This window comes from Oryzias melastigma, linkage group LG3, assembly GCF_002922805.2.
Source record: "Oryzias melastigma strain HK-1 linkage group LG3, ASM292280v2, whole genome shotgun sequence".
Classification (NCBI taxonomy): Eukaryota; Metazoa; Chordata; class Actinopteri; order Beloniformes; family Adrianichthyidae; genus Oryzias; species Oryzias melastigma.
This window is the reverse complement of record NC_050514.1, coordinates 25,855,497-25,869,995: the sequence shown is the minus strand read 5'-3', so window position 1 is coordinate 25,869,995 and position 14,499 is coordinate 25,855,497. Positions and strand designations below refer to the sequence as shown.

The 14,499-nt window shown below is 38.6% G+C and overlaps 1 protein-coding gene across 7 annotated transcripts in view; it reads right to left on the bottom strand.

Annotated features, from left to right (window-relative positions):
- si:dkey-205h23.2 (CUGBP Elav-like family member 4) overlaps positions 1–14,499 on the bottom strand; it is a 174,778-nt gene that overhangs the window by 28,221 nt on the left and 132,058 nt on the right. For 5 of the 7 annotated variants that reach the window (XR_002921667.2, XM_024294949.2, XM_024294952.2 and 2 more), the window contains 3 exons: positions 10,821–10,900; positions 1,919–2,092; positions 951–1,098 (listed from right to left, as the gene is read on the bottom strand). Coding sequence is in view for 6 of the 7 variants with exons in the window: in XM_024294949.2 (XP_024150717.1) it covers positions 951–1,098; positions 1,919–2,092; positions 10,821–10,900 (402 nt within the window). In the remaining variant the exon portion in view is untranslated. The remainder of the gene's footprint in view (positions 1–950; positions 1,099–1,918; positions 2,093–10,820; positions 10,901–14,499) is intronic. The other 2 variants (XM_024294950.2, XM_024294953.2) reach the window with 2 other exon arrangements.

Genomic DNA, 14,499 nt, shown 5'->3' with positions numbered 1-14,499 from the left:
AACAATGCATGCTTTTCATTAAAGTTTACAACAATCTCCTACAGTACCAGAGAGAGTCACTTGTCGAAGAAATGTGTGATCTTGAAGGTTCGCCTAAGAATGAATCTAAATGTGTAATTCTGTCACTTGGGGTACATATTCAATTTATTGAAGCTAAAAAATTCACAAGCACAATTAGGGTATTAAAATGAAGGCAGGGACCATTTGTTTTGTTGTTTTCTCCTTTTTGTTTTGCAGTGATATTCACCTTGCCAGTAGCCTTTTGTGCTCAAAGAATTTATATTTTTATGTTTTTGTATCCAGGTGAAAGGCATTTTAGTCATGTGAGATTATGTTTGATAGAGCTTCCTAAAGTATATGTAGGGGCTTATGGATTACAAATGTCAGGTAGTGCTTCAAGTCACTTTATATAATACATCTGCAATGGCCTTGCCTTCAGGTGGCCTCCCTGCTTGTCGAGCCATCAAAGCTCCTTTTGACAAGGGCCAAAAAAGATAGTTCAGACTGCAGCCCAGGATTATCTTGCACAAATCTATGCTCTTATATTGTACAAGCCAAGGACTCTGCATCCAAAGTCAGTGGATTGGCTGTGTTCCCAGAAAGCACACCCTGTCAGGGAAACATTAGGACGGAGTGATAGACAGAAGAAACTTGAATGAGAGATAATATATAAGCAAAGGAGAGGAGAATGGCTTTAATGTAGCTGCCAAACAATGTATGCGAATGATTTGGTTTGTCTCTCACCTTGCATTACAAACTGCAACGCCTCTTTTAAAGGAAATATGGCAGTTTGTTTTTATTCCAAAATGAATCTTTCAAAGAAAAATGTCCTGAATTATTTTATTGCCACAATTTATTATGTACTGTAAGTCCTACTTTTTTAAAGCAGCAGTTACAGTTGAGAGTGCGTTAATATCCTCTGTGACAGCAAAGTGTTTGTTGTTGAATACCTGAGGACGGTGTCATGGGAGTAGCCACCAGACCGTTGACATTGAAAGCTGCCATTTGCTGCATTTGTGCGGCAGCAATGGCTGCCATGGGGTTCAGGTAGGACCCTTGTGTTGCTGCCATCAGGGCTGCTTGCTGTTGCATCATCTGCTGTAGGATTAAAGAGCAGTGGGGTGAAAGGAGGAATGGGGCGGTGGGATGGAGGGAAGGACAGAAAAAGGAAAGGAGGGTGAAATAGCCGCAGGAACAGAGCATGTTTACTCTCACATCTCTGTTTGCTTGGCCCATGCCTTGTTTTTGAACAGAGTGATCTGTGTTGCCCTGCAGCTTTGCTTCACAGCTACTAAGACTGTTCTGGCCCTGTGCTCATTATACTGACACAAGATAAAGGCTTTGTGGTGAGATCAGTTTAGGATGCTGAAGTCTATGTACAGCTATATGTGCTGTATATGGGAGGAAAAAAAAAAGAAAGAAAGAAAGAAAGTGGGGGCTCTGCATCGGTGGTGTTAGTGAGAGTTTGTGTGCAAGTGGGCGATTCTCACCTGTCAGAGTGAGCTGTTAGCTACCATGTGAGTGTAAATTCTCATGGATTTCTAACTCAGGCTGTGACTTTCATGTGTGAATATGTAATATGGTGGAGTGGGATGGGAAAGAAAGGGGTAAGGGTGAACGGGTCTTCTTTGCTCATAAATAAAAATCTATCAAATATGGAACACAGTTGGCAATTTACATTCAGATGAACTTTAAAAATATATATATAAATAATGCATTTCTGCTGAGAATATATGCTTAGCGACTTCATTTGACACATTCTTGTTTTTGTTAACTACAGTCATTTCTAAATTTAACTATCCATGTAACAGTGTGAATCCATTAAGGAGCTGTTTGCTGGAGGAGTTGCATACCTAATGGAAAAAACAAAGATTGAATTCAAACCTCAAATCATAACAGTTTATTTTTTTAAGCTCACCGTCTCCTCCCCCGCCGGGCTGAGACTTACAGCGTGAGAATAGGTGCCATAGGCCCCAAACTGGATGGTCATGGGACTGAAGATGCCGAGCTGGCCCGCCATCTGGTGCATCCTGCGCAGGGTCCTCTCCTTATCAGTGTCTGCAAATTTGACCACCAGGCTGGACGAGGCACCCTATAGGGACACATATAACATTTTACAAGGTTAATGAAGTGCAGAGCAAAGTGTTGGTACCCCACAGTTAACGACAGAAAAACATTCAATCGTCACTAAATTATTTTATTTATGAATACATTTTTGTTAAACCAAATTATTTAAAAAAAGAATGAAACAAGATATATTTTTTAATGGATGATGCACTCTGGAGCAAAATGTGCTCCCACATTATCAGAAAGTTCCGTCTGTGTCAAAGAAGAGCAACACAAACAACAAAAAGACCAAAGATTGATCAATATATATATACAATTTTAGTTCTTTTTAAAGAATATTTAAAGAAGATTCTATTAAATAAAAATGTTAATTGTAGATTTTTGTTTTCCTTTAATTAACAGAGGGATACCAATAATGTTGTCCATGTTACACACATTGTAGTGCTTTATTTTACAAGCTTATCCAGTTTCTTTTTTCCATTTTTTTAATGATAATAAACCAGTCTTTCAGTTTGTATTAATAATTTATTCCCATATTTTACTTATGCTATTATTATCTTCTCACAACCTCAGGCTTTTTTCTAATTATTAAAAAAATCTAACATCTTCTTTGTTTTGATGTAATCTAACATACTGCAGTCTCAAGAATAAAACTGCCTGCTTTTCTTGTTATAATAGTTTACCTGAATGTAATAAACCTATCATTTAAGTGTAAACTCGTGCCAGAATTCTACTTTTTGTTGCCTCATTTGGTAAACTAAATAAACTGTATGCCAAATATTGTGATTTTAATGCATTCGTTTAAACATTTTACGTCTTAAATTTGGACGGTGACTCAAAAAATAACAGATTTATTATTATTTTTATGATGTAATGTGCAACTGATATTCCATGTTTGAGATCAAACTGGTCCAAATCCAGGGAGCTCCAAATCTGCACCTGTCAAGGCTGTAGTCATTTAACTGTTTGCATTTAATGAAAGAGAGTAGTGAGTGATATTTGCTTTTGTGAACTTTCTGACTACGCTGTATACACTGCGAGTGAACTGTGATCCTAAGCAGATCCCACAGGAGTCCCAGTTCCCCACTGGTAAAGCTCCACTGAATACAGCACTGGGTAATTAGGTCTGACAAAAGCCTTCAGCATGTGGAGGGCAAAGTATTGACTAATGGCTCTTCTTTATGGCAGATATAGTAACATATTGATGTCCCTGCTCCTGAGTTTGCATCCAATTAAATCATTTGAGAGACAGAAACCAGAGTCAGTTAGCCACGTGACATCCAGACAAAGAGAGGGAGGAAGAGTGTCTATGTGTGAGTGAGAGACAGATGCAGAAAGAACAAGGGAGGATGAGGAGGCTGCCAGGCAGAAAAAGCAGCCTCATACATTGTCAAGAAGACCAGGCTCCTATTTAATTACAGGCAATGCATGCTGGGAAAGAACATGGAGTACCACCAGGACAGAAGGACAGAAACAGCCAGGGGCCAGTCAGGATATGATTAGTAAGATCATAAAAGCAAAGACACTGGGAGAGGAGGCTTCCATAATCACAACTTTAAATTCATTGTTCACAAAGTGTCTCATCTTGACAGGGTCAGAGCAAATTCTGCTCTGATTAAAATTTCCCTCTTTGTTTGATGTGTTGAATTTAAAAATGTCAGAGAACTATATGAGAATGTACAGTTCAAAATTAGGCCGGCCACTGTGTGTGAAGCGGCATGATGGGAAAACGGAACTGTATCGTACAAGTTAAGAGTGATTTTTTCTTTAAAAATCTGGAAATTAGTTGTAACGACAAACTACAGGTTTTCACCTGGAACAATGACAAATTAAAACAATCCTGAGCCCAGCAAAACTAAGCTAAACATTGCAACTTCACTGTCGGGGAAAAAAAAAACTTTAACTGAGTCTTGCAACAGGTTTAAAACAAGTGGTGTCCCAATCAGGTTTTTTATGGGCCTGACCCGATTTAGAGTCATCATTCGATGTTGAGTATCTGCCGATACCAAGTATTGATACTTTTGGAACACATTTTAAAAATGAACACATTTTATAAAGCGGTTCAGGTTTTACCCTATTTTTATTTTACTAAATTTTATCATTTAACAACAAGTAAAAATAAATTACAGTAACTATTACCTTAAAAAAGGGACTAATATTTAGTAAATGTGGGTGATAATTAGTCTTGTAAGAAAGTGTAGTGACTTTAGCGTTAAAATCTTTAGAACTATTAAACATTTTCAACCAAATGGGATTCATATCTTTCCTTAAAATTCTTACAAATTAGCTAATACAATGATGAGTGCATTTATGATGGATATTAGAACAAATAAATCAGGAGCTAGCACTTAGCAGCTGCTGTGTAGCTGTCGTAGGTACCACATGTGCTCAGCCTGCAAGATCAGCTCAGGGGCTTGGGACTAGTGATGACATCACTCTACGGTAACCACTTAGACAAACAACTTAATGTCAAGATCTGCTCGAGATATTATTTATTATTTTGGCATTTATGTCACTGAGCAGAAAGTGAGCGCTACATATTCTAGCGGGACTTCCTTCGGTCCGTGCGACCAAAAAGAAGTTCAATTCAAAGAAGTTAAATTACTTTTTTTTTTTTTTAATGTGCGAGCAATGACAAACTTGCATGCTACTCGCTAGCACCCACTTTAGCACAAACTTAACGCTTCCCAGCCTGATTTCTCTCTAGTAAAATATGATCGTTATCCTGTGATGATTCCCCTCGATCGGATTATTTTGTTGTCAAGGTTTTTTCGGTTGATTGCAAATATTGCAACCCCTCAGTTCTTTACTCGGTAAGACTCCATGCATCGTAATGGCGCATGTGTCACTTCCTATGTCCCGTAATGGTGGTCTAATGGTCCGGACCAATTGCAATACACGTCATCAAGTCGCAAGCCCCCGAGCCGATCTTGCAGGCCGAGCACATATGGTACCTACACCGTCTGTCTGCTGGCAGCACAGAGAGAGCTTAACATAAAAACTTTTTAAAAAGTTCAGGTAAAATGCATTTGTAGGTTTTTGTTTAGACAAATAGAGACACTTGCTGCCAGTTTAAAGCGTTTTTTAAAAGAGTTTTTGAACATCACGCTAGCTTGAATGAACTGCTTTTGTTAGCCTCCTGCTTGAACTGTTGCCGTATTCTGCTGTGCTTTCCGCCAATAATATTTCATGATCCTTTCATGACATGCAGACTTCTAGTGGAGTATTTATACGGAATAATGTGCTTGAAATATAAAGCACTGATTACAATAAGATTAATTTAAAAATCTGATGCTGATCGGGAGACAGCATTCGATACCTATCAAGTTATCAACTACGTGATCGGCCCCGATTTCAATCATGTATTTAGATTGGGACATCTCTACTTTATACATATTTACCCTCTTATGGTATCACACTTTTTGCACAAGGCTGAATAACAGAAAAGAAGCGTGTCAATTTTCAAAATAAATCGAATAACTTTTTCTTTTTTCTCTTCTAATAACCTGTAATAAATGTATCTCATGGACATTCTATGAGGAATAAAAGGAGGATGTGTTGGCTGCAGATAACTATGAAGCAGGAGCTGGAAGAAGTAAAGCATCAGCACAGACCCAAGGGACAGAGCGTCTCAGATGGGAACCTATCAGAGCCAGCCAGCCCCACACCTCAGGCCAGAGCAGACCCATCTGGTGTTTTCTCCCTTGGTGCCATTTCAATTAGTTAAATCAATAATCCAATATAAAGGCGTTAACAGCACAATTTTTCCTTTTCTAATTTAATTTTGTTCCTCCTTCTGACCATTTTTCTTTTGTTTCTTAACTTTTTGGGCCAGTTTGAAAGGGCCAGGCTGCTGGATTTAATGAGGCTGGCACAGAGCAAACATCTTCCTCTACTGTTGTTGCTCCGTTCTGCCCACAGCACCGAGGCTGGCATTTAGATTTGCAAATTTCTCTGCTTTGTGTATCTGTGGGTTCTTATATTCATTTAATACCACATGAAGAATGCTTTCAGAGCATTGTGACTGTGAAAGCCTCAGGCTGCCTGTAGTCACTGCACCGTGACTCAGATGAAGCGAGTCTGGCCTGGTCTGGTTTTCCCAACAGAGTGTTCTGCTTTAGACATCAGCACAGGAGGAGACCCACAATGTCTCCAATGAATCGTTTTGGCAGCAACACTAAACCAGCAAAACAGCTTCTGCAGCTGTTGTCAACATTGCCATTTATGTCAGAGCTAAACTGCTGCAAAAGGACCAAAAAGTCATGAAAAAACCAGTTGTATCCTAACTTCTGAACAGAAGAACTTTATATCCTTTATAAACTCGTGAGATAAACAACCACATACATGGAAGGTCTAATCAGACAACCCGATGTGTCAGCCTGTCTTCCGGATCAACACTTCCCATTTCGCATAAAGAAGAGAGTTTTCCGTCAGGTAATGAAGGAACAGGTTGGGGCAAACAACTAGTGCTAAAGCAGCTGTTCCTCACTGGCTGCAGAAAATCACAAACTCACAAACAAACCGAATAATAACTTCCAGCAGCACGGCTCCCATACCTGGAGAGAAAACGAATTTGCTGAATTTGATAAGGGCCACCAGGGAGCCATCATTTTTGACAGCTACAACTAAGGAATTTGTCACAGGTTCAAAAACTAATCTCATTTCTTGAACAACACACTTGACTTGTGAAACTCCCCCTTATTGGATTGTGTATAGGGCACGGAATGTGCAGATGGAAAAATGCACATTGGTAATTGAGGGATTAGTATTCAACTACAGCCCTGAAGTAGCATAATGCTTTTATCTCAGCATTACTGTGATGGAAAGACACTCTACCAACAGGTGAATGAGAACGGATCTCACAAACAGCGGCTAAAGAAGGAAAATTTGAGTTAAATGAAAAAATTTGAATTTAAAATTCCACACTTTCAAATATAAGTTGTGAGAGTTCTTTCCTTGTTTTCCAGAGCTCCGGAAAATTAAAATTATCAATTGAAATTTTACAAGTTCATTTGGTAATTAGATTAACTCCCTTTAGGCCTTGAAATCAACACTCAACCTTGTTGCATCTTTGCAAGCCTCATGGGAAGACTGCCTCTCATTAGCGACGGAAGATGCTGCCTTGGTCTGACTCTACTTCCTAACACATGTGGCTGCATCTGCTCTGCACACCGGATTATACTAAGAGGCAGAAACACATTTTCAGTCAGCCGTACGTGTAGCTTAACTTTGAATATACAAAAAAATCTCTCATCTTCCAGTTTTGACTCTAATAAGGAGCATTGTGTAAAAAAAAGAAACAAAAACTGACTACATGTTGAATGGAAGACAATACTGCTGAGATCTAACAGTGGCTCCATGTGTCACTTGATGAACGGTGTTCTCTGGCTTGGTTTTACCTGTCACGAATCTGCAACTACAGTATCACATACAAGCATGCTCTTTTTGCTGCCAACTCTGGCAGGCTCCACAGGCCCTGTCAGCCACGCTGTGACACCAAACATGACAATGTCTGCAATTTGCTGGGTGTTGCGAGTACCTGCCTCTGGCTTTGCCCATCTGAAGTTTTGCCACCTGTGCCTCTGCAGCCTTGCAGCGTTTCACCAGCTAATCCTGTGGGAGAACTTGCTCTGCACTCAATCACCTTTTAATTTTGGAAGCACCTGCAGTCTGCAATAAACATCAGTTAAGGCTATGGCCCAGTCTTTCAGTGCATGCCCTGTGGTGACATCTTCTGCCCTTGAGCTTTGTTAAATCTTTTTTATTTTTATTGTGTATGTTGGGGGAGGGAATTTTTTATGTCACATATGTGCGAGTGTGCCAGGTAACACAGATGCCACCGACGGAACATTAAGAGAAAAAGACAGAATGAGAAAAAACTACGTTCAGGTTTGGTTCAGACCTCACAGCTGGCAGCTGGCAGTGTGCAAAGCAAACCACTCTCTGTATCCTGCCTCCTGTTAGTTTGTTTTTGAAGACATGTGGCCACGATATTATCCAAATTAACTTCATCCCCCCGCATCGGTAACAGAGCTTTACTTGGAAACCAATGGCCACCTTGCTTATTAATCTGAAAGGGAGCTGGATTTGGGGAGATGAAGATAACAGGTGCAGGTATAAAGGGAGAGAGCTATGGATATTGTGGATTATTAATGAACTTTTGGCTGGCTTTTAATCTGTCCAAGGTCGCTTTTGGGCTCCATATGCTGCCTTGGACAGACCTCAGGTGGCTCGATGACCCCCTCCTAATATAACTGCTTAAGCTGGGGGATAAAGCTAAGAAAACACTCTCAACAATCAGCACCAACTTTATTTCTCTGTACAAAAACAGGCTCTCAATAGTGTCAATTATGCAAATATTTGTCATGTAAACATATTCTATCGATTGAGTCAACAAGATATTTTGAGGAGAGGATAAATTTGTTGATTATTCTCAAAATTTACTAAGAGGCTTTGAATAATTTGATCAGTGAGCGGCGTGATTATCCCACAGCTCTCGGTCTACTCCTCATTAAATTTTGACCCTTGTGGTTAACCTTCTAGAAAAGTTTGGTGTCTGCTGTACAAAACAACCTCAGAAAGTAAACTAATTCTACAACGTGTCTTTCCCCCCTCACCACTTCAATGTAATGCAAAATGAGTCGGCATCAAAAAGATGTGTAAATTACATCTGGCTTCCAGGACACTATCTGGCTGCCAGGAAGCATCCGTAAATATTTATTGCGGAACATCAGTGAAGTGTGTGAAGGTGCGGATGCCTGCCAGAAAAAAAACTGGGTGTTCGTGTGCGTTTCCAGCTGTGTAGTTCTCAACACACACCCACTGCTGGCATTAGACACTTGGTAAATCAGGATTTCTTTCACTGAAGTCTTTTTGTTGGCCTCATTCAAGCCCATTAAAAGCAGCATTTATTCACAATGATGTGTTGTTTGATGACAGTTGGGTTGCTTTGTGCGTCAACTAATGAAATCATCATCATTGAGTGCTATTTCCTGTGTGATGGATTCCTCATTAGGACTGTATACCAACCCACTTTTGATCATCGTCTATATTGCTGACTGAACTTGTATTTAAACACTGTAGGCATCAAGCATTTCATTACTGTGACTCTTTACGTATTACAGAGTTAAGCAGCCATATGCTGCAACTTGGACAGAACGTGGAACGCTACCATGCACCAGGATAAGTGCCAAATCTGAAATGGATTTTTGCCAGGATTTGTGGGGAAAAAATGAAGGAAAGACAAAATCTGATATAAACTGCAAGTGTCTTGGAATATTATGAGGGACTTAGTGCTGAAACATCAACAAGCACCTACAGAAGCAGAGACACAGTATTATCTGTCTGTTTCTGAAATTCCTGCTAACACAAGGAAGTTTTACAATATTATTGACTTACTTGTTAACCTTTGTCAGGTGTTTTAGATCCCTAATATTTTTTCACCAAATTGTCACGGCAAGAATTTCACTTAAAAGTTCCCCTCTGATCATCCTTTGATCTATTGTAAAAGCATTCCCAATGCTCTTTTAATTGTGGTTATAATGTTTTTAGTCAAAATAAAAAATAAAAAAACAGTTTCTGCAGAGCAGCAGTAGTTAATTCAAAATTCACCTCTGAGTTGTAGACGTGACTGTTGCTGCCTCCATTTCCCATCATCCCTTTATTTATTCGCCCCTTACAACTTCAACCTAACACTACCGGTGAAATAAAAATGGTTAACAATATTGGAGCTATCCAGCCACACCTCCTTGACCCATATGTCAGCTCAGATGAGGAAAACAAAGATGCAGATGTATCAGAATGGGGCAGAGGAAGGACTTTGTGGCTTGCCGTTGTACGTTCTACATGACGTCTATAGGCTTTTTCCAGTGCAATGTTTTCATCTTCTTCTGAGTAACAACAATTTAAATGAAGAAATACTCAGAAATGCAATTTCAAGCTCATCTTTTTATATATACAGTATATACCCTCTGTTATGAGAAAAATGTCATAAGAATATGTTAAAAACACTAAAAACAGGATCATTTATTTCATTTTTTTTTTTTTTTTTTGCCTTAAACAAGATGTTACCTAACAAAAAAAAGTGGCATTTTTTTGGATTATTGACTTTAGTCCATCAAGACATGGTTACAGAATTGTAAAACAGTTGGGTTGAATGTTCCAAACCAGAAAACTACCAAGATCTCTGCTTTTAAGGAGACTAGCACACCTCCTGATAATCATTGTAATATGGGGTAGGACTTGGAGTTAGAGTGCAGTTAACTCTCAAAGCTGGTCTAGTTATAATAACAATTAACTTATACCAAGACCAGCTGTAAGTATAATATTGTTTCTTCTGTTGCATCAAAATAACTTGATTTAAGAATAGATGACAGCTTTCACAGTGTTAAATCTACTGATTAGTTTAAAAACAATAAATATAAAAAGTCATTTTGTCATTTAGAATTATATTCAGTAAGCACACAGTGTTTGTCTTGACACAGATGCCTCAACCATATGAAAAGATGAAGCCTGAAACTTTTGTATTTGGAAAATTGTGCTGAAACTCCTCAGGCTGCAATCAAGTTCGATACAAAAGCTGAAGGACGGCAGTCAAACCAGACTTTAGACAGCTCTTCTTTGACATTTTTGAAAATTCCACCCACATAATAGCTGGTATGGACAGTGGACTGACATCACATCCATTGGAAAAACAGAACTGGCTTCAACTAGTAGGTTATAATGACAGCACTTGCAATGAATGTAATACTTACAGGCATAGTTTGTCCTCCATGCAAGCTGTTAATTGCAGCTTGCGCTTCTGCATGGCTGGAAAACTTGACAAAGGCACAGCCTGTGCACACAAAAACAGACAGGCACATCATGAATTGCAAGGAAAATACATCATTTATAATCATTGTTCTCTTGTTATTTGGTTTGTAAATATATTAGACCAGTTGTTTGTTGGCGGCATTAAACCATAAAACTGCCTGGTTTCACCTAAAGCGTTTGTTACTTGGAACATCTTCTCTCCTGTCTTTTCTAATTTGACCCGTTCCGTTTTGGAACACAGTGCCAAGTCATGGCTTGTTTGTAATTACTAATTATTTTGATATTTACACTTTGAGATTTGTGCGCAGTCACTCATAAAACAGATTATTATGACAAAAGCATATTTTTCTAATCTGCCTATCTAAATTAATCTTTGCTTTAAAGTAATTTCAAATGAGGAAGGTTCACTATTACAAGGAGCGTTCATACATTCGGAAGTTTTTCATAAAGTTGCTTCAAAAAAAGACAAAGTCAACAACAAACTTAAAAAGTGATGATAAAAAGGTTAAAAAAAAAATCCAGTTTAGGCTTATGGAAGAACTGTGATCACATGATTTGGGAGCATATTGGTGTACATGTAGGGAAGATCACGAGACTGATATACCATAAAGTGATTGATGGTGACCTGAGATGCTGTGGAATTAAAATATGGTAATTTTGCTAAAGTCGTTAAATGAAAAAGGATCAATTTTTCTAAGCTTTATTCAGCATTGTTCTATTCTTATCCTTGCCTTCAGGTAGCTCATGTGTTAAGTCAAGAGATATCTCATTAACAAAGTCACGGATTAATTCTGCCCTCTTTTCATTAACTGAATAGCACTGGTGACTTAGACCCACATTTTTTTTCTTTTTTTTACAGATTTCCTGCAAAAGGCTCACATCTGGTTACCTAAAATGGAAAAGGAAATGCTTAGTGTGAACCCTCACAATAACTGTGTTTACATTACACATACAGTATAGCGAATTTCTAGAAATGTCGAAGAAAGACCTCAATTACAGTTTCCATTAAATTCTAATTATGCATCAAACTTAAAACAACTCACTTGATAAGTCATTCAAAAACACTGTTATGAACAACATTTAGATTTACAGAAGATACATTCAAATTTGTGCTACGACACTGGAACTCATCAACATCTATCAAAGAAGATGTCGGCGTCTTATGTAGGCCATAGGGCGGAGAGCTACAGGGGAGTGACTACAGATGAAGCGATTTTGGGAAATAGTGGTTGGTGATTTTACAGAGGAGCTGTGGATCCAACAATTTCACATGACACGCTCAACTTTTGATGAGCTGTGTGATGCTGTGGGACCTCTCGTGGAGCCCGTTGTGGAGTGCAGCAGTGCAGTCACTATTGGCCATATGACTTATTTCAAAACGTGCTTCTATTGCAGTTTTGCGAAATATGTCAATTTCAAAATTTCAATACACCTCAAAAAACCCTAATCCAATTCACACAATTTTAGTTATTGGAAATGCAGCTAATTAGACGTGATCTTAGCAGTGCTGCAGCCCAAAACAAAACAACCACTGAAGAAAATTGAAAAATGTACACGTATATTCCATTGTGTCTTGAGGTTAAGGTAGCAATAGACTTAAAAAAAATGTCTCCCTTTGAATTCCTTTCTTACTTTAAATCAATGGAAGACATTTTTAATTCCAGTTGCTATGACTCAACCTCAAGACTACACCACCTGCATGAATGAGAGCAGTCACCATTCCATAGAGTGATAAAATGTTTTGTATTGATCTGTGACAACAGCAAACACTCTTTAATCCGGCAGAAACTTTTACTTCTGGCACCAATTAGCTGCAAACTCTTACTTCCTGAAAGTAAATGCAATTATTTTCTGCCAAGAACACAGAAGTAAAAGGTTACACTATTTATTATTATTTTTGGCTTTATCTCAAGGGAATTTCTTCCATCCACGTAAATCTTACAGGCAGGGCTGGCCCTGGGCATAGGCGCCGTAGGCAGCCGCCTAGGGCACCATCTATTGGAGGGTGCGCCAAATTGCAGGGATTAAACATACATTTTTTTCTTTTCTTTTCTTTTTTTCCATTTTTTGTTAAACAGTTAGATGCACCACTCATTTCATGTAAAAATAATAATAATTTAAATATGTAAATAAAACAATTCAAAAGTTTTTTGTAATCAATAACTCTGCAGTGCAGCGCGTTGTTGCCGCTGTTGGCGCTTCTTTAAAACTTTAAGGATGCAAAAAGGAAGATGAGGAAACATCGGCTCAAAGCAGAGGTTTGTCTGTTTTATTTATTTAAAATTGCTTGGAAATTCACTCCCCACTGCATTTTGGTCAAAAAAGACAAATTTAACTGATGGTCTAGTGCCCCCAACACTTTTAACAGCTCAAATCCCCCTACTTTCCAATACATTATTGGTTGATTGGTGGCAGAGTCAGTTAATGCATTTGATTTTAAATGCAGTTACCCAGTCCAAGCCACTGCTCTGTCAAACTCTATGATCGGTGTCAAATTCTATTTTCGCCTAGGGTGCCATGCAGACCAGGGCTGGGCCTGCTTACAGGATTTTGCAAGCATTTTAATCTATTGCGAGCTAAAAAAATGTTATGATCGATTAAGGCATATGTCATAGTTAAATATCATCACAGCTGTATGGATCTACAGAGATAAGTAATGAGTTGAGGAAGCTTTTGATTTCCGTACATCATTCTTTAACTATACTTGACCTCCCCAAAATGTCTTTGTTTGCCTGACCAAAAAGCATCAGCCGACAGTCAACAATTTGCCCGCAGCTCTGTCTTTGAAGGACCAATCACCACAAATCCTTAAAGACAAGCTGATAAGAGTCATTTGGATTTCTTTTAAAGCTATTTGATATTTTTTTTTAAACATAACAACTTGATCTTGCTTCCCCCTTGTTGTCACAGATAATAACAGTTTCCAAGTTGTGCCGAGAGCAAAACAGACTGGCATCTACAACTGCAGGGCTCACTTTATCATCAATGTCATACTCACGCTGAACAATTTGCTCAAATTTCTCATCAAATACAGCTTTTTGTGACTTAAAAAAAAGTTAATGGAGAAGGAGCACAACATCTCAAACACTGAAAGTGCTATAGCTTCATAAATTACAGTGCACATTTGAGTTTTTGAATTTGATGGCCTAAAATGACTTTGGAAGGAACAAGAAAAAAGGAAATTGTATTGCTTTCAAGCAAGAGGATCGGCATCGGCTTTTGAAATCCCAGGGTAATAATATGTATGCATGAATTCCGTCCTTCTGGATGGGTGACATTTATAACACAACTTAATTATAGACCTAAAAGCCATCTCTCCATTCTTCTTGACAATTCGCCGCTCTATTCAACTCTGGCAGCAAGTGTTGCACTTTCAAAGTACTTTGAGGAGCAGCACCATAGAGAGACGGATGTTAAACTTCTCGGCCTTTTTATTGGGTGAAGAGGGGTGCTGAAAAGCCTCTGAGTAGCATAAATTTACATCAACAGGGGACAAAGCTTCAACCATGGAACAGATAGCACTGTCAATTTCAAGGTCTGTCTCATTCAAATTATGGGAACCTTATCCCGAGTGGGGTGCCTGGCAAAATAATTTGCCTTAACTTTCTGTAGTGGTTGCGT